The sequence below is a fragment of the Trichosurus vulpecula genome, chromosome 2, assembly GCF_011100635.1.
Source record: "Trichosurus vulpecula isolate mTriVul1 chromosome 2, mTriVul1.pri, whole genome shotgun sequence".
Taxonomy (NCBI): domain Eukaryota; kingdom Metazoa; phylum Chordata; class Mammalia; order Diprotodontia; family Phalangeridae; genus Trichosurus; species Trichosurus vulpecula.
The window spans coordinates 3,650,015-3,672,015 of record NC_050574.1 but is presented as its reverse complement, the minus strand read 5'-3'; the positions used below and the strand labels follow the sequence as shown (position 1 = coordinate 3,672,015).

Genomic DNA, 22,001 nt, shown 5'->3' with positions numbered 1-22,001 from the left:
TCTGAGAAAGATCCTGATCATGCCCTGCACACTAGCCCATGCCTCGCCCAAAAACACACTGACTCAGCACCTTTAATCCTTCCAGCTCTGGAGGTTAAATAGAAGCTTTCTAGTGCAGAAGAATCCTTTTGTTCCCATGTTCTCTGGTGTCTTGATCAGAAATGAATGGCATACTTTGTCAAAGGCTTTTTGCCCTCAATCTGTGACAATCATGGAATTTTAATTATTTTATTGTTGGTGGTACAGAGGAAGGAGTGTTGGGCCCGGTGTTTGGAAGACCTGAGTTCAAATCTGGCCTCTGACGCTGACTAGTTGTGTGACCTTGAGCAAGTCATGTCACTTGTTTGCCTCCCATTTCCTTAATTATAGAATGGGGACAATAAGAGCACATGCCTCTCAGGGCTGCTGGGAGGATTAAGTGACCTAACGCTGTAAAAGAGCTCAGAACGCTGCCTCGCACACAAGTGGTGCTTAATCAATGCTTATTCCTCACCCTTGATATCATTTGTTTGGTGTTTTTCTCGTTGTCCTGAGGTTGAGGTACTCCTACATTCTTGGCATAAATCTGCCTTGGTCACTGTGGATAATCCCTTGACTACGCCGCTTGGCCGATGTTTCATTCAATGTTATTGCGTCAATGTCCACCGTGGGTAGTGGCCTACAGTTTTCTTTCTCTGTATATAAAGCTAAAAATTGGATAAGACGGGCAGAGAAGGGAAGAGAGCCCTATGCGCTATTTTTATAAACTATTTATATCTCGGGGGTTAATTATCCTTTGAGTGTCTACTGGGATTTACAATCTCTAGCCAGGGGAAGGGCAGGGAAATGTGAACACACTCTATTTCTGGGCCCCCCACATAAGAGGAATCTCATTTCTGAACCACTTCAGCCAAGGCTGTCAGGACTAGCTTTCAGGGTGAGGTATCTGTAGGTCAGAGCCTGAACCCAGGGGAGGGGGCCTTACCCAGGGAGACCAGGTTTCTGTAGTTCTCCAGCATCACCTCCCAGTAGAGATCCCTCTGAGTCAGGTCCAGGCTCCCCCATTCCTCCTCTGTAAAGTCCACAGCCACATCCCTGAAGGTCACTGTTTCCTGTAACACAGAACATGTCCAATGTGACCCAGTGGCCTCCCCTGGCACAGGCCTTTGGGAAGAGGAAGACAAGAAAGGGCCCAAGGGACAGGTCACATGGACAGGAATTGTGACCATGGGCAGATGGGGGGGGGGTGTCCCCGGTACTGGGTAATGAGGAGACTCCAAGCTCCAGGCCAAGAACTGCTATTAATTCTTACATCATGTTGAGGAAGCCATTTCTTTGCAGTAGACTGGTCTCCAGAGTAAGACCAGGGGGTCTCTGGCAATTTTTCCTCAATGCTGGAGACAAGGAGGGTAGCCTCAGAGTCAGTCTCTCAGGCATGGATCAGGCTTTGAATGTCAGACCAAATAACCTACCCAGGATTCAGGAAGGAAACTTGTTCATTGTCTGGGAAGACTGACTCACCTCACCTTGGGCCAACAGGCCCCTTGTGACCAGTCCATTCTCCTCTGGGCTCACCTCTTGAGGAAGGGCAAGGTTTAGAGACAATACATCTGAGGGACAAGAGAGAAAATGCAAAAAGGGAGGCCTGGAGAGGTCCCCATCCCTGTTGGATGGCTCTTTCTCAACACAGATGCACACAGACATCAGAGGGAGTCCTAGGGTTACCCATGGGCAGAGAGCTCTGGAAAGAGGAAGTATCTGCAGAAGATCCACTCTCCAAGGTTATGAGGGATCACTTAATTGTTCAGTTAAATTGCTTTGGCTCAAGCATCATTGTTCTTGAACTCTGCAGCTGTTAATGACAGAGAGAGAGAGAGAGGAGAGAAGAGAGAGAGAGACAGAAAGACAGAGAGAGAAAGAGAGGAGAGACAGAGAGAAGAGACAGAGACACAGAGAGAGAGAGAGAGAGAGCACCAGAGAGAAGGAGAGAGTGCCAGAGAGAGAAAAGAGGGGAAAGACAGAGAGACAGAGACAGAAAGAGAGAGACAGAGACAGTGAGAGAGCCATATAGATGAATGGATAGGCATATAGATGGATGAATAAACAGACGGATAACAGAGATAAAGAGACAGAGAGCCATATAGACGGATGAATAGATGAATAGAGATAGGCAGATAGACAGATGAGTAGATGGAAGGAAAGATCGATGAATAGATGGGTGGATAGATGAGTGCATAGATAAATAGATCATAGATAGACAGCCATACAGATGGGTGAATAGATGGAGGCATAGATAGATAAATACATGGACAGTCGATAGATGAATAGATAGCCAAATAGAGCATTCATTAAGTGCTTCCATTCTACCAGGGGAGGACAGCACAGAATGCAAACTGGAGAGTAGAGAGGGTGGCTGTCCTCTCTTCCCCCCTTTCTGGGTTTTCACAATGGCTTCTCCTCCTCCCTCTCTCTCTGCTTGCTCCTTCTCTGTCTCCTGTGATCAGTTACCACTCATGTCCTGACTCCTGTGTGTGAAGACTCCCCTGGGCTCTATCCCGGGCTCCCTCTTTCCACCCTCCTCTCTCTTAGTGATCTTGGCTTCCACAGTTTCAATGATCATCTCTAAGCAGGTGCCTCCCAGAGCTCTACAGGGTGTCCCAAAAGGCTGGTAGCAGTTTTCAGCTTTACTTCATAAGTAGAAAGGCCACAGACTTACAAGGAACATTTGAAAGGTTAATCGTTTCAATTTTTAAAATTTGGATAGGTTTCTTATTAAAATTCCAAATGCCCACCACCTCATGTTATACATCACTCCAGTAAATGTTGGAGCTTTGTAAGAATGTTCACCAGCTGCAGCTCAGTGATTGAAAGGCTTGCCTTTATACTCCTAGCCTTAAGATCCTCCAGAGAATCAAGTTCCAATGCTTACATGATCATTTTGATGTGACTCCATAAGAAAAAGCCTAGTGGAGGTATCAGGTGACCGAGGTGGCCAAGCAAGATGAGCCCCTCTACCAATCCCCTGGTCTGAGAAATTGTCACCAAGAAACACGATGCATAATGACAAAGCACCCCACCACGTTCATATGAAATCTAAAATTCAAAAAACTATGCAAGGTAGAAAGAAATCTCAATAATTAAATTTTCAAATGATGGTTTTTTTGGAAGCTCATGGCATTTATTCTTCTGAAGTTATTAAAGCTTGATAGTGCATTCTGATTTTTGGGACGCCCCGATATACCCAGTCCTCCTGTCTTCTGAGTTCAAGCCTTGATTGTCACCAGCCAGTTGGACATTTCTAGATGGCCCACAGGCTCCTCAAACTCAGCACAACCTCCCCCCGAATTCTCCTCCTAACTTCACTATTTTTTTTCACCAAAAGAACCACAACCTTTGTAGTCATGTATGCTCAAAACCTGTGAGTCATCCTTGGATTTGTACCCAGTGAATCTGTTGCCTTGTCTTTACTCAGGAGGCTCAGGCTCTGGACCAAGCCATTATCTCTGGCCTTCCTGGGTCTACAACCCAAGGACGCAGTCAATGACAAAGGAGCAGATGCTGGCCTGACCAAACTGAACTGCTCTTGGCACTCGGTGCCACTCATTTTCTGAAGAACCAAGCTCCAAGTCGCCCTCTCAGGTGCCTGTGCCCAGCTACAAGGTGAGTGTGAGATCGGAGGTGGGAGACAGGCAGCTCCTAGTTCCACCTCAGACACTCGTTCATGGGGTGATTTGGGACCTTTAATTTCACTTCTTCATCTGGACAATATTCCTGCTACCAAGTTGCACATGTGGCTCCTTATGCTGTGTCACTGGAGCCTCACAACATTGGATCATGTTTCTTCTTCTTCTTGTTCTCGGCAGCACCCCCTATCCCCCAGACGTCCCTCAGCGGACGCCCAATTGATGAGGTTAAAAAAAATGGTGATGGTGGGGGGCCATGTGTTTCTAGGGGTGCTCAAGATCCCAAAACACTGACATGCCGGGTCATGCTGAATGAATTGGACTGAAGCCTTCTCAGCCAAGGAAAAACAAGTTTATTAAAGATTTGCCACAATGGTTGTCTTAAGAAATCCCACCCTTTGTGGCACTTGTTTTCACAAGCTGGCCAGATTCAATCTGAGCTAGATTGAATCTGAGTGCTTTCATGGAGGCAAGATGGACCTTTATACACAGAAAAATTGTGGGAGGGATTGAGGGGTGGTCGAGTAGTCTGGGGTGACTAGAGGAGGGGTTTAGGGAGGGTCTTGAGGAGGAGTCTAAGGAGGATCTTGATGGGACTGGGGTGACTAGAGGTCAAGACTCCAGGAAATTAGGTTAAGGGTGGGAAATAGCTGAGGGCATGGATATTGATAGTATCAAGGGTGGGAAGTAGCTAGACAACAAAGGTCTAGGCTAGGTAGAGATTTGGGCCTAGGTAATGAAGAAGGGCTTATGGCCTAGGGTGTGGGCCAGATCTAGTGGGAAGATCCAAGGAGAGTTTAAGGGGGTTCCCAGAGACTGTATCCTCATCACAATGACTGCTTCTCAGCTATGTCATGGAGGGATCTTTCCTCAGGGCCAGGTTGAAAGGACTTGCCTCTAAGATCCCGTGTTCAGGTGTTTCATGTCCGCCCCACCCCCCCAACCGCACCCTCAACCCAGGGGTGCAGTCTCAATCAGGTGCAAGTCTTGTAGCCAGACCCCCCCATAACCTGTGTCAGCTCTGTCCCCTTCCCTCCCCAGGGCCACTCTTCCCCTTCCCCTGCCCCCATCCAAGCCTTACTCATCACATCTCACCTCCTCACTGATCCTCTCATTTCAGTCTCTCTTTTTCTTTCCCTTCTCTCCTCAGATGCCAAATTATTAAGGCATCTCTTGTACCAACACCTTTGCCTAGGGTGTGCCCCTGGCTGGGAACACAACTCCCCCTTACCTACTGTGTTGATAAGCAAAATGGCGTTTGAGTAATTCAGTGAGCCTTACTAGGTGCTAAGCCCCAGGCCCAAACCCCATTAGGTGTTAACCTAATCCATGTGGATGTGAACCTCCCAGGGTCCTAAGGGGAGGGGCCAACTCAAGAACCAATCACCAGAGCCTGAGCTCTGGTGATTCAGATGATGTTTGATGATGTCTGAAGCCCTATAAGAAGGCAGGACAGAGCCATTTGTGCGGGGCTCTGGAGATGGTGTCGATGAGGAGACTCCGGGCAGCTGTAGCTAAGGAGCCCTCCAACTTGTAAACCCTGAGACTTTGTTTAACTCTGGTAACTATGTATTGGGATTTGAATCAGACAAAGTCTGTCTGTTGATGTTTGTAATTTGTTTGCATTTTGTTTTGAAGTTCAAGGTGCTGGCTTTTTCCCCTGAACTAACTGAATGATATTTGAATGCCGAATTAAAAGTAAGCTTGTCAACCCCTTCACCTTGCTTTCCTTAATTAAGCAGATCAAAAGAACCTGTGCTGTTGGCAGCTTTCTGGGTGCTGGCTGTGGGTGAATCTTATACCCCCACAGAAGCTGCTAGCCAGATTGTTGAAACACCTACATGTCTAAGAATCCTTCATCTTCCTTCTAGGCTTAGGTCAGAGGATCCTGCCAGCGGGGGGGAGGTGGGGTTCTCTCCTTGAAACCACTTTAATGTTTCCTTCTCTGGGGGTGTGGGTGTGGGGGTCACCCTTGCCTTAGTAGAACCATCATTCTTGAGGGCATGGACTGGTTTGGTTTTGTCTCATATGCCCAGGCCTCACCCCATATCAGATATTTCCTAGGTGTAAATGTTTTTTAGTTGGATTAAAGGGGCAAGGGTGAGAGAAAACACAGGGGCACAGGCAGGTCATAGCTGGACAGAGGTCTCTAAGAGGAGTTAGGAAGGAAGGGGACCAAGGGCAGAATCAAGGGGAGAACTCAGGCCTGACAAGAAAGAAGGACCAGGTCCTTTGAACCTGGGGGGACAGAGGTGAGAGCTCTGAGATTCCAGTGGGTGGGAGAGAGAAGTACCCTGAAGGCATCTCAGATTCCTCCCATCTCAATGAATGGCCTACTCCTACAAAGATAACCTCAAAACTGAGGGACTGTGGCACAGAAACACAGAAAGCTAGACGCAAATATGATTACACAGAGACAAATATAGTCCGCCGCACAAAGAGACACGATCACAGTCACACAGAGATCCCGTGTCCAAAGACCCCTCGCCCTAGCCCCCATTAGAATGTCTTCTTGCTGGGGAGGCTGGTGGGAGAGCTCCTGACCCATAAGTACTGCAGGGAAATAGCCCTCTGCCCACCAAGCTCCCAGAAGTCCCCAAGCTGCCTTCGGGCACTCACCTGGACAGGGCTCTCCTGGGATCTTTGTTTCCATCCTACTCGGTGCTCCTCTGTCCATTGGAGAGATCCTTTCTGGTTCCAACCTGGAAGCCCTGCTCATGGGGAAAGCTTTGAAGAAGTTCTGCTGTCCTGATGATGAGGTTTGGGGTTGAGGGGTGCTCGAGACCTCAAAATACCGACACCCCGACTCGAGCCTTCTCAGCCAAGGGAAAAGACAACGTTTATTAAGAATTTGCCATACTGGGTTGTCTTAAGAAATCCCACCTGTGGTGACGCTTGTTTTCCAAAGTGGGACAGATTTCACCTGAGGCAGATGGAATCTGAGCACCTTCAGGGAGGCAAGATGAAATTTATACACAAAGATTGTGGGAGGGATCTAGGGAGGGCACGGGGTGATGGGAGGAGGGTTTTAGGGAGGGTCTGGAAGAGGAATCTAAGCAGGAGCTTGATGGGACTGGGATGAGGTCAGACTCCAGGAACTAAGAGAATAAATAGATTAAGGGTGGGAAGTAGTGGCAGGCTACCTGGAAATAACAGACATTGTAGGGCTAGGCTAGTTTAAGGGTGACTGATTTGGGCATAGGCACATTGACAAGATCAAGGGTGGAAACTAGCCAGACAATGGAGGTCTAGGCTAGGTTGGAGTAACCTAGCCTAGAGATTCGGGCCTAGCAATAATGAAAGACTTATGGCCTCCGGCAAATGCCTCATTTAGTGGGAAGATTCAAGGGGAGTTCAAGGGGGCTCCCACAACCTAAACCTCATCACTGGGCTGCAGGGGGAGGTGGGATGTCCCAAGGACCTCAGAAGGCTGTCCTGCTCCCCAAAGCTCCTGCCTTTCATCTCCTGGCTCCCCGCCCCCCAGGCTGCCTTCTCTCCCTCCCCCCCAACTCTACCATTGGGTGGGATTCTCCTGGCTCCCTATGGGCACTTCCAGACTCTTCCTCTCCCATCATTACTCAGCACCTTCCAAGTTCACTCTATCCAGATTTAATGCCTCAGCTGATGCCTCCTGTGGGAGCTGTCTCCTCCATTTCTATTGGAGTTCCTAGAGAACAGGAACTTTCTACAATGATTGTCCGGCTACTCCCAGGGCAGAGCACCCATGCTTAATAAATGCTATTTCATTCATTCATTCAGATCTAAGTGATAAATATCCACCAACCCGCAGGGAGCCATTCTTCCCCCTTTTTTAAGGAATTCAGATCCTGGCTTACAGAGCACATGTTGATGTTCCCTTATACACCTTAAACTCTAAGTTCCTCAGGAGACTCAGGGACCCTGACCTACCCTAGCACTCCTCCTCAGCCTGGGGTGGTCTGGGGGAATCTCAACCTTGAATCCCCCTCCCTCACAAATACTCTATTTCCATGATAAAGAACTCAAAAATGCCTTTATCTAGTCCTAACTGATCTTTAGTGTTTCCCTAGACCAGACCACATTCTTTTCACCTCCAAGAGCAAAGCAGAATCTCAGAAGCACAAAGAAAACGTGGGCTAGGGCTTGGAATATGGTATTCCTGAGGTCAAAGGGGCTCGTTTTAAAATCAAGAATTCCCTGCCCAGCAAAACTGAGTGTAATTAATGAGATGAAAAATTAACATTCAATGCCAAAGAGGAATTTAATGCATTCTTGAGACAAAATCAGAGTTGAATAGAAAATTTGCCTTTCATATACAAGACTCAAGAGAAGCACGAAAAGGTAGACAGGAAAGAGAAATCATAAGGGACTTATTAAAGTTCAGCTGTTTACATTCCTACATGGAAAGATGATATGTGTAACTCATAAGACCTTTCTCAGTATTAGGGTAGTTGGAGGGAATACACACTATATGGACAGAGGGTACAGGGTGAGTTGAATATGAAGGGATGATATCTAAAAAATAAAATTAAGGGGTGAGAGAAGAATGTACTTGGAGAGGGAGAAAGGGAGAGGCAGAAGGGGGTAAATTATCTCACATAAAAGAGGCAAGAAAATGCTTTTATAGTGGAGGGGAAGAAGGGGGAGCTGAGGGGGAGTGAGTGAATCTTGCTTTCATTGAATTTGGCTTAAGGAGGGAGTAACATACACACTCAATTGGGTATGGAAATCTATCTTGCCCTATAGGAAAGTAGGAAGGAAGGGGATGGGGGGTGGTGATAGAAGGAAGAGCAGATTGGGGGAGGGGATAATCAAAAGCAAACACTTTTGAAAAGGGACAGGGTCAAAGGAGAAAACAGAATAAATGGGGGAGGATAGGATGGAGGGAAAGTTAGTCTTTCACAACATGACTATTATGGAAGTATTTTGCATGACTACACATGTATAACCTGTATTGAATTGCTTGCCTTTTCAATGAGGGTGGGTGGAGAGGGAGGAAGTGAGAGAATTTGGAACTCAAAGTTCTAAAGACAAATGTTAAAAATAGTTTTTATAAGCAACTGGGAAATAAGATACACCAGCAATGGGGTATAGAAATCTATCTGGCCCTACAGGAAACTAGGAGGGAAAGGGATAAGAGAAGGGGGGTGGGGCGGTGATAGAAGGGAGGGCAGATTGGGAGAAGAGGTAATCAGAATGCATGCTGTGGAGGGAGGGAGGGGAGAGATGGGGAGAAAATTTGCATCTCAATTTTGTGGAAGAGCATGTTGAAAACTAAAAAGAAATTAAAATTTAAAAATAAATAAAAGTTAAGCAACAACAACAATAAACAAACATGCTGCCCTGAATCACCTCTGCCCTAAGCGTTCTAAGGGACCACTGGGACAGCGCCTTCCGAGATCACATGGCCCTGACTCCAACCTTGGGACATCATGGGTCTTCTTCGGAAACCAAGGGTGAACAACAAACCACCAGGACCTTGAGGCAGCCTCAGGTGCTTCACGTTCCCGTTCCCAATTTGGACCCCTTGGTTCTCAGCTCTGTGCTCGTTCCCCCGTCTGACACCTTGTCAAGCCCCAGACCCGGCTCCCTCCCACCAGCGGCCCCCTCTGTGCCTACTCGGGTGTTGCTGGCTGGAGCAGAAGGGACTCCTAAACCTAGGCTGCAAATCTGTTAGGCGGGTTCCAGCCTCCCTTTCCCGCTCCAGCCTCCCCTCCCGCTCCAGCCGCCCCCCTCCGCTCCAGCCGCCCCGCTCCCGCTCCAGCCTCGCCTTCCAGCTCCAACCGCCCCGCTCCCGCTCCAGCCTCCCCTTCCCGCTCCAACCGCCCCGCTCCCGCTCCAGCCGCCCCCCTCCCGCTCCAGCCGCCCCCCTCCCGCTCCAGCCTCCCCTTCCCTCTCCAGCCGCCCCCCTCCCACTCTAGCCTCCCAGCTCTCGCTCCAGCCTCCAGCCGCCCCCTTCCCGGGCCCCGGGTGGGGCGCTGATCTCTCCTTCCCGAGGGAGCCTCAGCACTCACAGCCCTGAAGCATGGGTGCCCTCCCCCGCCCCTCAGCACCCTGCCTCCCATCTGAACAACACTGAAGCATCTCCTGGCTCCCTCACATCACCCCGGTGTCTGCTCCTTTACTCCGGTCTGTCTCTCTCCTTCTCTGGTAGACCCCCCTCATCATCATGCCCCCTCCCCTCTGCTCCTCAACCTTTCCCTATGTCTTTATTGGTTCTTTCCCTACTGCCTTCCAACAAACCTAAGGCTCATTCTTGACCAGCAGCTTGGCCCCCAGCCTGGATCTCTGGGCCTGGAGTCGGGGAGATCCAGGCCGGACGCTGCCCTCTTACCAGCCGGGTCCCTGACCTCTAAGGCCAGGTAAGGACAGCACCCATGTCAGCGCGCGGCTGCTGCGGAGATGCGATGCGATTCTCCAGGGAAGGAAGCAGCCCAGCAAGGCGCAAGCGATGGAGGACCTGGCCTTGAGGTCGGCCTCAGACCCAGCCCGGAGGAGGGACGCGGGGCTCTGGGCAACTCTGCAGGCCAGGACGAGTTCCTGGGCCCTGGTCCAGCCCCCAAAGCACCGAAGCACTGGGGCACTTGGCCAAGTTCTTTACGGGGCCAAGGAAATGTTGGTAATTCTGAGGTTGCTTCTGAAACCCTTTCCGGGGGCTGCCACCTCCTCCCGCTGCCCCTTGGGTGGGGGCTCCCTCTTTGCTGCAGTTACCGGAAAAGCTGAGGAGTGGGGGCGGGGGGGTGCCTGGCACACAGTAGGCGCGTCAGGAATGCTCTCAGAAGGGCGCGGACCCTTGCGACACAGAGCCCTCGAGGGAAGCCCACGGCGCGGACACCCCCCCACATACGCGTGGTCAAGGGGGTGTGTATGGGGGGGAAAACGCCGAACAGAAATCCAAGTAGGCACCCAGGGCAAACCCTCGAAGGAAGCCCACGGCACGGGCGCTCTCTCTCTCACATACACACACACACACACACACGCACGCACGCACACCGGGACACACACCCGGACTAGTGTGGGGGACAAAAGCAGAACAGAAATCATCGTAGGCACCCAGGGCCAACCAGAGACCTCAAGGGGAGCCCAGGGCGCGGACACACACACGGACACGTGTGGACACATCCCCCACAAAACGCGGATAGGCACAGAGATAAAGGGACACAAATCACGCGCCGCCACGCTGTGAACCCGACTGCGAGGAGAGCCGCCTTCCAGGGACCGCATATAACCACACACGCACACCCACGTGGGAACACACAACCACGCACATTCAGGCACACGGAGGCAGACGGGGCACACCAGCCAGGCGGCCCCAGGAGGACCCACAAAGACAGCTCAACATACTCACCGGCAGGGTCTTGGGAGAAAGCGAACACCGCCCCGCCCGTCGGCCCGTGACGTCACACATTAGCGGACCCTCCCCTTCCCTCTAAGGCGGAACGCTAGGACGCATTGCGCTTGCGCGCTCCGAGCCCCGCCCCGCCCCCCCCCCTCCCCTTCTTCACGTATTCCCCCTTGGTGGGGGAAAGATCACGCTTCACAGGTCCAGTAGGCAGTGGTTAAAACTGGGGGGTGCCTTGATCTACTACGAGAACCTCCACCCCGCCCCCGCGCGCCCCTTGCACCCCAACACTGGTCCTGCCTGGATCCCACGACATGGAAGCGCCAGCGGGTTTCCTACCTTCAAGCCTCCTACCTGCATCCGCTGCACCAGGCGGCATCTAATTATGGAATGTAAATGGCTATATTAATTTCGATATAGTTAATTAGCTATTCAGTAACCCAATAATTATTGAAAATGTATTGCTGACATCGAATCAAATTTGTTTAATTGCATCTAATTAATTTTATTCCCCCCAATTACATGTTAAAACAATTTTTTAAACTTTTTTAGGCTTTTGAGTTCCAAATTCTATCCCCCCCTCCCTGAGATGGTAAGCAATTTGATACAGGTTATACTGTGCACTCATGTAAAACATTGCCATTTTGTACAAAAAGACTTAAATAAAAGAGAAAGAATGAATGAAAGAAAGTGAAAAATAGCTGCTTTAGTCTGTATGCAAACAATATTAGTTCTTTCTCTGGAAGTGGATAGCATGCGTCATCATTGGGCCTTTGGGATGTCTTGGATCATTGCATTGCTGAGAAGAGCTAAGTTGATCATTCTTACAATGTTGCTGTTACTGTGTACAATGATCTCCTGGTTCTGTTCACTTCACTCTGCATCAGTTCATAAAAGTCTTTCCAGGTTTGTATGAAATAATCCTGCGTGTCATTTCTTAAAGCATAATAATATTCCATCATAATCATATACCACAGCTTGTTTAGCCATTCCCCAATTGATGGGCATCCCTTTGATTTCCCATTCTCAGGCACCACAAAAAGAGCAGCTAGAAATATTTTTGTACAAATAGATCCTCCCCCTCCCCTTTTTTTGAATACCTCTTGGATATAGACCTAGCAGTGGTATTGCTGGATCAAAAGGTATGCATAGTTTTATGGCCCTTTGGGCATAGCTCCAAATTGCTCTCCAGAATTGTTGGATCAACTGACAACCCCACATTAGTGTCCCAGTTTTCCCACATCTCCTCCAACATTTATCATTTTCCTTTTTTGTCGTATTGGTCAATCTGATAAGTGTGAGGCAGTACCTCAGAGTTGTTTTAATTTGTATTTCTCTGATCAGTAATGATTTACAGGATTTTTTCATATGACTATAGATAGCTTTGACTTCTTTGTCTGAAAACTGCCTGTTCATATCCTTTGACTATTTATCAATAGGGAAATGACTTGTATTTTTTACAAATTTGATAATTTCGCTATATATTTGAGAAATGAGGCCTTCATCATAGATAATGGTTGCAAAAATTTCACCTAGTTTTCTGTTTTCCTTTTAATTTTGGTTGCATTGGTTTTCTTTGTGCAAAACCTTTTTAATTTTATATAATCAAAACTTCCTATTTTACATATTATAATGTTCTCTATATCTTCTTTGGTCCTAAATTCTTCCCTCATCCATGGATCTGACTGAGAAACTATTCCATGCTTTCCTAATTTGCTTATGGTGTCATCCTTTATGTGTATATCATATACCCATTTAGACCTTATCTTGGCATATGGTGTGGGATGTTGATCTACACACCTAGTTTCTGCCATAGTGTTTTCCAGTTTTCCCAGCAGTTTTTGTCAGATAATGAATTTTTGTTCTAAAAGCTTGGACCTTTGGGTTTATCATATACTAGATATGGAAAATATTATATATTTTATATAATTTCTAATTTCAACCAGACCCAGAGCCTGAATTAATGACTAACTGGATGAAGATCCAGGACCTGGGCTTCTTTGTTCTCTCTAAAAGTTTGCTCAGGAAATACCCTTACCTCTGTCAGCAAGGCCAGATTAGACTGACCTAAGGACATTACCCTAACCCCAAGAGAAATTACCTTGCTTAATATTCTACAGGTATATACTACTTTATGGAAGGTAATGAGACACAGAGACGCTGGGCTGTAGTTTCAACTGACTTTTGTCAACATCCTTTACAACTCTATTCAATTAAGGAAAATCCTCTTCTTGTATCATGGTTAAACATACATGGGGGTCATAAAAAAATGAGGTAATACAGGCTTGCTAGCTCTGCTAAAATAACGTATATGTTTTCTCATTGCTTTGTCCAGGCAGCCAGAGCCTATGCTCTGACTCCTTGTACGTACAAGTAAGCTAGCCTAGCTATGCTTTAAGGGAAAATAATAAACAACATGGATTTTTCTATCACCTAGCTCTGTTGTTTCCTTCAACCAGATTTTGAGGATTAACAGTTATGGTGCCGTGACTTGGATGGAAATGATGGAAACGGGACAATGCAGCCCAAACTTGCCAACGCTTTGGGGTGCCATAGATTTAATTTTTCCTGGAATTTTGGCCTTGACAAGGTGGGGGTAAGTTGTGTCTCTTCCCAGCTTCCAAAAAGAACTCCCACAAAACTGGTTGAAGTCTGAAAATTCCCTTTAAGCTAGCTCTGGGGGCAGGGATCAAATCTGTGGTGAAACACAGATCTGCAGTCAAACGCACATAGATCCCCTGGAAACACTGATTGATCTAGAAAATTAACTATGGATCAGTCAAAAACTAGAATTAGAAGTCCAACCATTCCTCCACTCCCTTCCTTCCTTCCCTTGGAGGCCCTGATCCTGGGGAGAGAAACTGCACTTTGCTTTTTCCCTCCCCCTCTGCCTCCCAGGAAAGGCTCTGATCCAGCGGGAGGTAACTCTGTTCTGCTTCCTCCATCTCACCTTTCCCCCTTCCTAAGGGATAGGATATGGAGAGTCAGAAAAATCAGGAACGCCAAGGCTTCCCCAAAGACCTTAGGGATGCTAATAGCTAACTCATGAAAGCTTCTAATTCTCTGTTGTTTAAACTCTGAGCTCAGTCTGTATATGTTCTGTATTTGTTTTGTTAATTGTCTATTAACTGTCTGTGTGAGAGCCTGTGCTGTGAAATGTCTATACCGCGTAAAATCTGAAACACAGGTAGCCAGAGAATTCTAAGGCTGCAGTTAGGGAAACAGAGACTCTTTTTCTTTTTCAATGTTTGGTCTGGCAAACCGGACTTGAAGAAAAAAACAGAGCTGAAATTTTTAGCAGATTCTGGGATTTAATAATTAAAAAGTTTGGAAACTGATTAGTTGGAATTTTGGGAGAGAAAACTCCTGAGACTATAGATCACTCCAGGAACTCTCACTGGTACTAAAACACCCTCCCAATGCTGATCACTTAGGTGAAGTTTACTTGAGTTACAGTCATTGAGATCTTTCACCATTGTTGTCTTTTCTTCGACTGAGCCAGTGCTGCAGTAACAGTTAGAGCAGCTAAAACAAACCTCTCTCATCCCCGATCAGATTAGGAGAAGAGAATGCAGGAGAACTGTAGGGAAAACTTAAATCACCCTTCCCCACCTGGCAAAAGGAGGAGAAGGACAGAATTTCACAGACTGACAGTATCACGACAGTCCTGTGCCCGTGGGTACCTTTGTAGCCCATCCTTTTTGGCAAAGTTTGGAATTGTCACCCAGGTCCTATGCATTCTGCCCACTCTGTTCCTAGCAGCTGCAAACTGCCCTAGGCTCAGTAACTTCTGCAGTTGTGGGGGAAGGGTGAGGTAGATGGATTTGGACTTTCTGCCTCCCAGAATTGTCACCATTGGGATACCAGCTTCTGCTCTAGGTAACTTCACATTTTTGTTCCAATTGCAAACTGTATTTTAATCTCTGTTTGACCTGTTTCCTGATTTGCAAAAGGAAAAATAATAATGATGGTTGTTACGGGATCAAAATTATAATGATTGTAAAATGCGTAACATAAAGTCTGGTATATGATAGATACAACATTATTATTATCTCTCTTTAAATTAATGTAATTGTTAACTTTTGAAGTGGTTTTTAAATACAAGAAGTAATAAGCTGAATAATTTCTATATGTGGAAATCTGGAAATGCAATAGATGTCATCTGAAAATTATTGTTTCTGTATTTCTAACCTTGCATTGTGTTCCCAAAATTCGCTTAGATTGTGAAATTTGAGAAGACCATTGTGTGGTAAGAAATGATATTATAGCAATTTTAAGCTGATTTTGATATATGTTAATTGGGTTTTCAAAGGGATGTGATAAAATTTGGAACTGTTATATGTGGTTATAACAAGCAAATAATTAATAATACTGATATTTAACCATGAGAACAGACTTTCTGTGTGAAAAAGTTTTCTATTATGGGAATATACCTGGTGATTTAAAGTTATAGTTTCAAATAATGATATGAAAGATTCTCTGTGCATGGAGATTTAGAAATGTGTTCACCTAAATTGATAAATGGGTTGTTTCAAGTTTTAAAATGCATAATTATGTTTAGGGCACTGTTACACTTCTAAATTGTGTAATTTGACAAACAGATGTATCAGCAATATTGAAAAATGTGGTAATCTTTTACAATGCTAAGAGTATTGGGCCTTAGAAATTAAAATGTTACCACTAGTGCCTTTTATAATCTGGATGTTGTTAGATTAAAATGTGTTTGTGATTTTAAGCAAAAGTTAGAGCTTATCAATGTGTATAAGATTTGATTCCTGAAGTGTCCCTTTCCTCAACCTGTGAGGTTGCTCATTAACCTCTTTGTTTTGTTTAAGAAGTTGGAATGGATTCCAGTACAGACAGTTATGTCAGTAAAAATCACTAACTTATGAGTTGTTTTGTCTTATGGTTGAAATGTAAAGGGAGACTGAGTAATAGGTTTGAAAGATTTGGAAAGGTAAATAAAAGCTTGAGGGGATAGGAAAGGCAGATAACAAAGTTTGGGGACAATGGGAGTTAACTAAGCCTCCCCTGTCCTGAGAATGATAGTTTCAGATGGTTTAAGCAAGTTGGGAAAGAGTGTGAGGAAGTATTTAGAAGATGGAAATGTTATGTAGCTTGATTTGATAATTATTAGCTCAATGAAATTTGGGACAGTCCTATCTGAAGGATATTTATTTGCTATTTAAGATTTTATGGGACTACAATTTAATATTGTTTTAAGCTCTGATTACAGGGATAGGTCACATGAAGCCAGTAGTGGAATGGCAGGCATTGCAAGCTGAGAATTTTTAAGGTGAATGTGCCTGGGAAAAAGTCTTGAAGATGACCTTGGACACAACCTAGGTAGGATCTTCCTGACTTTATTTCCCAACTGTGCTATTTCCTTTCTGAAAAGGAAAGTCCCCACCTGGTTACACTTAAGTCCTGCTTTCAGCACTTGATGACTCTAAGATTGGCTATCAGATATGACTCATGCCTGGAATCAAACAGAGCTAAGGAAGTTCTTTCCTTCTGTTAAGATATATGAAATTGTCCCTCTTTTCTTCATAGCAAATTTATATTATCAGGAAGTTTTGTAAGCACAATGCTAAATCTATTAGGTAATAGATGAATATTGGAATATCTCTGAGTTATTATAATAGGATACAGGAATGAATAGCTTACAATTTTAACCTATGTTCATGACCAAATAAAGATTAGAAGGATATAGAGATAACATCCTCCAAAAGGAGGAAATGATTAGACAAAGTAATAAGGCAAAGATGTAATGTGATAAACATCTAATTAGATAGGATAGCAAATTTTGAGAAAAAGCAATAGGATCAGATTGATTCCTCTAAGAATTATATACAGATGTGTATGATTGGCTCCAAAATTTATCAGTCATGGAAATTCAAGCTAGTAAGTGTGTTTAGGTAGTAAGATCTTAAATTTGGATTTTTGCACAAAATTTTGTAAGATAGTAGTACAAGTGAAATTATATCTCCTTTGCAAAGTATCTGTCTGATAATTTTAAAAGGAAGATGAGTTCAATTTATGGTTGGACCTTCATATTTTAAAGGATTCTTATACCAGGTACAAAATTTAGGTAAGGTCAGAAACAGTAGATGATATATAAACTGAAATACTCTGAAGTTTCAAAAAGGAGAGCCAAATTTAAGTGATTGTACTAAGTTATATTAAGTTAGAATTGTCTGAGAATTTCTAGATCTGAACCAGAGAAGCAGAACTCTCTTTTACTATCTAGGAAGCAGATAACTACAATCAGGCATCTGAAAAAAAATTTTTTTTGTTGCTTTAAATAGACATTGGAAATATGTAACTGGGATTTAAAGTTACTTTGCATACAAATTGTGCAATTAATTGCTGGAATTAAATCGGAAACATTGTAAGTTTTGTTAAGAATGGTTTGTGGATTATTTTGTAAATGCCATCAAAGAGACATGGCATGACTAAAAGTTTATGATGATATATGTACTGTGCTACTGGGATACAAGGAATTTAATATTAGTCAACATTGTTAATAATGATTGCATTACTTTGTATGGTTCATGTTTAAGTTTTCTTGGTTATCTAATGTGTAAATGTAAAACATGTGACATGCAATTTTCCCCCTCTGTTGTGAACCAAGTGGTTTGGTCTGTACTTAATGTAATTGTGCAGTTTTGTGAATTGTGAGAAAAACTTTATTGTAATTTTATTGTAATTGTTTAAACTCAGCCCTGTGTGCCTGGGATACTGAGCCATTTATTGTACTGTTTGAACTTAGCCCTGCGTCGCTGGGACTTATGTTGTGCTGTTTTTCTCTCAATTATCAAATCATGTGTGTTCTGGGAGCTCCTGTCAGATCTGACTACTTCTACAGCTGCCAACTTGTGGATATGGACTCCTTGATCCTTCTATCACATCTGATGATTTCCCGTGCTCCTGAGTGGACATCTGAGCCCATAAGGGACCTTGCCCTCCGGTTTCAAAGAGCCTGAAGGGGACAGCAATCAGACGCAGGCAACCTTCTCAAGAGCCCGGACCAGAACCTGAACGAAGAACTGCTCTTTCCCTTTCTGAGTCCCTTGCATTCCCAAGACTGTTTACCTGTACTTTTGGTGTCTTTGGCTTATTGCCCTTGCAACTTGCTCCTTCTGCTTGTTTACAATTAGTTTACAATTACTGTCCATCTCTGGAGATGTCCAAACACAGAAAGAAAAAAAAAACCTGAATCCACCTAGATAAGGATTTTTAGCCATACCTTAATTGGTCTTCAGGTGAAGCTTTCAGTTTACCTTTGACCAAAAGGAGGAAATGTGGAAAATATTATACTATTTTATATAATTTCTAATTTCAACCAGACCCAGAGCCTCCATTAATGAGTAACTGGATGAAGATCCAGGACCTGGGCTTCTTTGTTCTCTCTAAAGTTTGCTCAGGCAATACCCTTACCTCTGTCAGCAAGGCCAGATCATTAAGGACATTACCCTAACCCCAAGAGAGATTACCTTGCTTAATATTCTACAGGCATATACTATGTTATGGAATGTAATGAGACACAGAGACGCTGGGCTGTAGTTTCAACTGACTTTTGTCAACATCCTTTACAACTCTATTCCATTAAGGAAAATCCTCTTCTTGTATCATGGTTAAACATACATGGGGGTCATAAAAAATGAGGTCATACAGGCTTGCTAGCTCTGCTAAAATAACGTATATAAGTTTTCTCATTGCTTTGTTCTGGCAGCCAGAGTTTATACTCTGACTCCTTGTACGTACAAGTAAGCTAGCTTCGCTATGCTTTAAGGGAAAATAATAAACAACATGGATTTTTCTATCACCTAGCTCTGTTGTTTCCTTCACCAGATTTTCAGGTTTAACATAGATTACCGTGGTTATTTACTACTGTGTCTTGTGAGCCTAAACTATTCTCCGGATCCACCGCTCTATTTCTTAGCCAGTAGCAGATTGTTTTGATCATTACGGTTTTATAATACAGTTTGAGATCCGGTATGGCTAAACCACCTTCCTTCACCGTTTTTTCCATTGATTCCCTTGATATCCTTGACGTTTTGTTCTTTCAGATGAATTTTATTGTTTTTTCTAGCTCTATAAAATAATTTTTGATAGTTTGGAATGGCACTGAACAATAACTAATTGAAAGGTAAAATTGTCATTTTTATTATACTGGCTCAGCCTACCCATCAGCAATTAACATTTTTCCAACTGTTTATACCTGACTTGATTTCTGTGAAAAGTGCCTTGTAGTTGTGTTCATATAGTTCCTGGGTTTCTCTTGGCAGGTCGACTCCCAAGTATTTTATATTGCCTGCAGTTTTTTAAAGGGAATTTCTCTTTCTACCTCTTGCTGTTGGACTTCACTGCTAATATGTAGACATGCTGAGGATCTGTGTGCACTTATTTTGTATCCTGCAACTTTGCTAAAGTTGTTAATTATTTCAAGTAGTTTTCACTTGATTCTCTAGGATTCTCTAAGTATACCATGCTATTGTCTGCAAAGAGCAATACTTTTGTTTCTTCACTGCCTATTCCAATTCCTTCAATTTCTTTTTCTTCTCTTATTGTTATAGCTAACATTTCTAGTACAATATTGAATAATAGAGGTGGTAATGGGCATCCTTGCTTCACCCCTGATTGTATTGGGTTAGGCTTCTAGCTCATCCCCATTATAGATAATGCTTGCTGATGATTTTAGCAAATATTATTTACCATTCTGTGGAATGCTCCTTTTATACTCTCTAGTGTTTTTTCATAGGAATGAGTGTTGTACTTTTTCAAAGGCTTTTTCTGCATCTGTTGAGATAATCATATGATTTCTGTTGGTGTTTTTCATTGCTATGGTCAATTATGCTGATAGTTTCCTAATATTGAACCAGCCCTGCATTCCTGGTGTAAATCCCACCTGGACATAGTGTATAATCCTTGTGATATATTACTATAACCTCTTTGTTAGTATTTTATTTAAAATTTTTTGCACCAATATTCATTAGGGAAATTGGTCTATAATTTTCTTTCTGTTTTGACTCTTCCTAGTTTAGGTATCAGCACCATATTTGTGTAACAAAAGGAATTTGGTAGGACTCCTTCTCCACCTATTTTTCCAAATAGTTTATATGGTATTGAGATTAATTGTTCTTTAAATGTTTGGTAGAATTCACTTGTGAGTCCATCTGGTCCTGGGGATTTTTTCTTAGGAAGTTCATTGATGGCTTCTTCAAACTCTTTTTCTAAGATTGGGTTATTTAAACATTTTCTTTCTTTTTCTGTTAATCTGGGTAGTTTATATTTTTGTGGATGGCCATCCATTTCACTTAGATTGTCAAATTTATTGGCATATAATTGGGTAAGATACTCCCTGATGATTGCTTTAATTTCCTCTTCGTTGGTGGGGAATTCAACCCTTTCATTTTTGATATTAGTCATTTGGAAAGAAGAATCTTTCCTTTTTAAAAATCAAATTGACCAAAGGTTTATCTATTTTATTTTTTTTCATAAAATCAGCTTCTAGCTTTATTCAATGATTTTCTTACTTTCAATTTTATTCGCTTCTCCTTTGATTTTCAGGATTTCCAATTTAGTGTTTAATTGGGGTTTTTTAATTTGTTCTTTTTCTAGCTTTTTTTTAGCTGCATCCTTAATTCATTGATCTGTTCTTTCTCAACTTTATTGATGTAAGCATTTAGAGTTATAAAATTTCCCCTAAGTACTGCTTTGGCTGCATCCCATAAAATTTGATTTCCTTTTTAGTCTTAAATATTTTATTTTATGCACTTAAAACTGCGATTTGAGAAGAGACCCATCAGCTGCCTCAGTAGACAAGAGGCCCACTCCACACTAAGGGGAGGCTCAAGGCCTGTTAGCCCCCTACACAAGTGGAAGGAGCTGCTCCCCGATGGGCTCCCCCTCTCCCATTGGGGGTGGCTGTGATACTGCAGAAAGGATTGTTGTTCGGGTTTGGGCTGGACTGGATAGGCCCTGGGGTTGCTCACAATTTGGTGACATGGTCCCCGATGTATTTGCCCTCCATTAATATGGGGCCAGCCTCTTTTCCCTCATCCCTGTTCCCTGCTCAGTCCCCTTCCTCCTATCCCCCTTTGAGTCCATGCTCCAGAGGCCACTGTCACTGTTAAGGATGGTCAAGGGTATGACCTCACTTTCAGTAACATTATCATCGTCCTGTAGACATGCAGGGGGAAACTTTTCTGGGAAGGTTTTCTCTATTGAGCAGATCCCTGAAATGAAAGGCTGGACAGCCAGATTCTAGTTCTGTTCTCCAGCTGATCTTTCTGTGACCTTGGGTACACTCCTTCTGTTCAGTGGGCCGGGCAACTAGGTGGCACAGTGGTGGATGGAGCGCTAGACTAGGGGGTCCTGAGTTCAGATTGCTAGCTGTCACAATGGATAGATCACTGGCCCTGGAATCAGGGGGACCTGAGTTCAAATCCAACCTCAGATACTAGCTGTGTGACCCTAGGCAAGCCTCCTAATCCCTCTGTGCCTTGGTTTTCTCATCTACAAAACGGGAAAATAATACCATCTACCTCCCCCCTCCCCCAGCGCTGTTAAGAATATCAAACGAGATTACATAGGTCAAGTGCTTTGCAAACCTTACATAGTGTAAGCTAGTGCTGTTGCTGTGGTTCCTGCTGCCTCAGATTCCTCATACAGAAGGTCAGCAGGGGCCTAGACTTTGTCATCTTTAAGTCTCTTGACCTTAAATGATATAAAATCTCTGCCGATTCACAGAATGATGGCATGTCAGGTGGAGAAGAGATTCCCGAGGTCCAAGCCAGACCTGAACCGCCCTTCCCTCTAGAACATCCTTGACCAATCATTCCCCAGCTTCTGCTTGACACCACGACCTTCTGAGGCAGTCCAGGCCAATCTGGGACACTCCCGAGGCTTACTAAGCTTTTCCTTATACTAAGACTAAATTGGGCTTCCTGGACACTATGGCCCTCAATGCAGCCTAAGATGTCATCAGCTTTTCTAGCTGCCAGTCCTCTATG

The 22,001-nt window shown here is 44.3% G+C and overlaps 1 protein-coding gene and 1 pseudogene across 1 annotated transcript in view; one reads left to right on the top strand and one right to left on the bottom strand.

Moving 5' to 3' along the window:
• Nucleotides 1-22,001, bottom strand: part of LOC118839952 — a 228,461-nt pseudogene that overhangs the window by 124,925 nt on the left and 81,535 nt on the right.
• LOC118839933 (zinc finger protein 91-like) overlaps nt 1-22,001 on the top strand; it is a 242,790-nt gene that overhangs the window by 200,862 nt on the left and 19,927 nt on the right. The window contains exon 9 of the mRNA XM_036747435.1: nt 13,899-13,904. Within this exon, the coding sequence (XP_036603330.1) occupies nt 13,899-13,904 (6 nt within the window). The remainder of the gene's footprint in view (nt 1-13,898; nt 13,905-22,001) is intronic.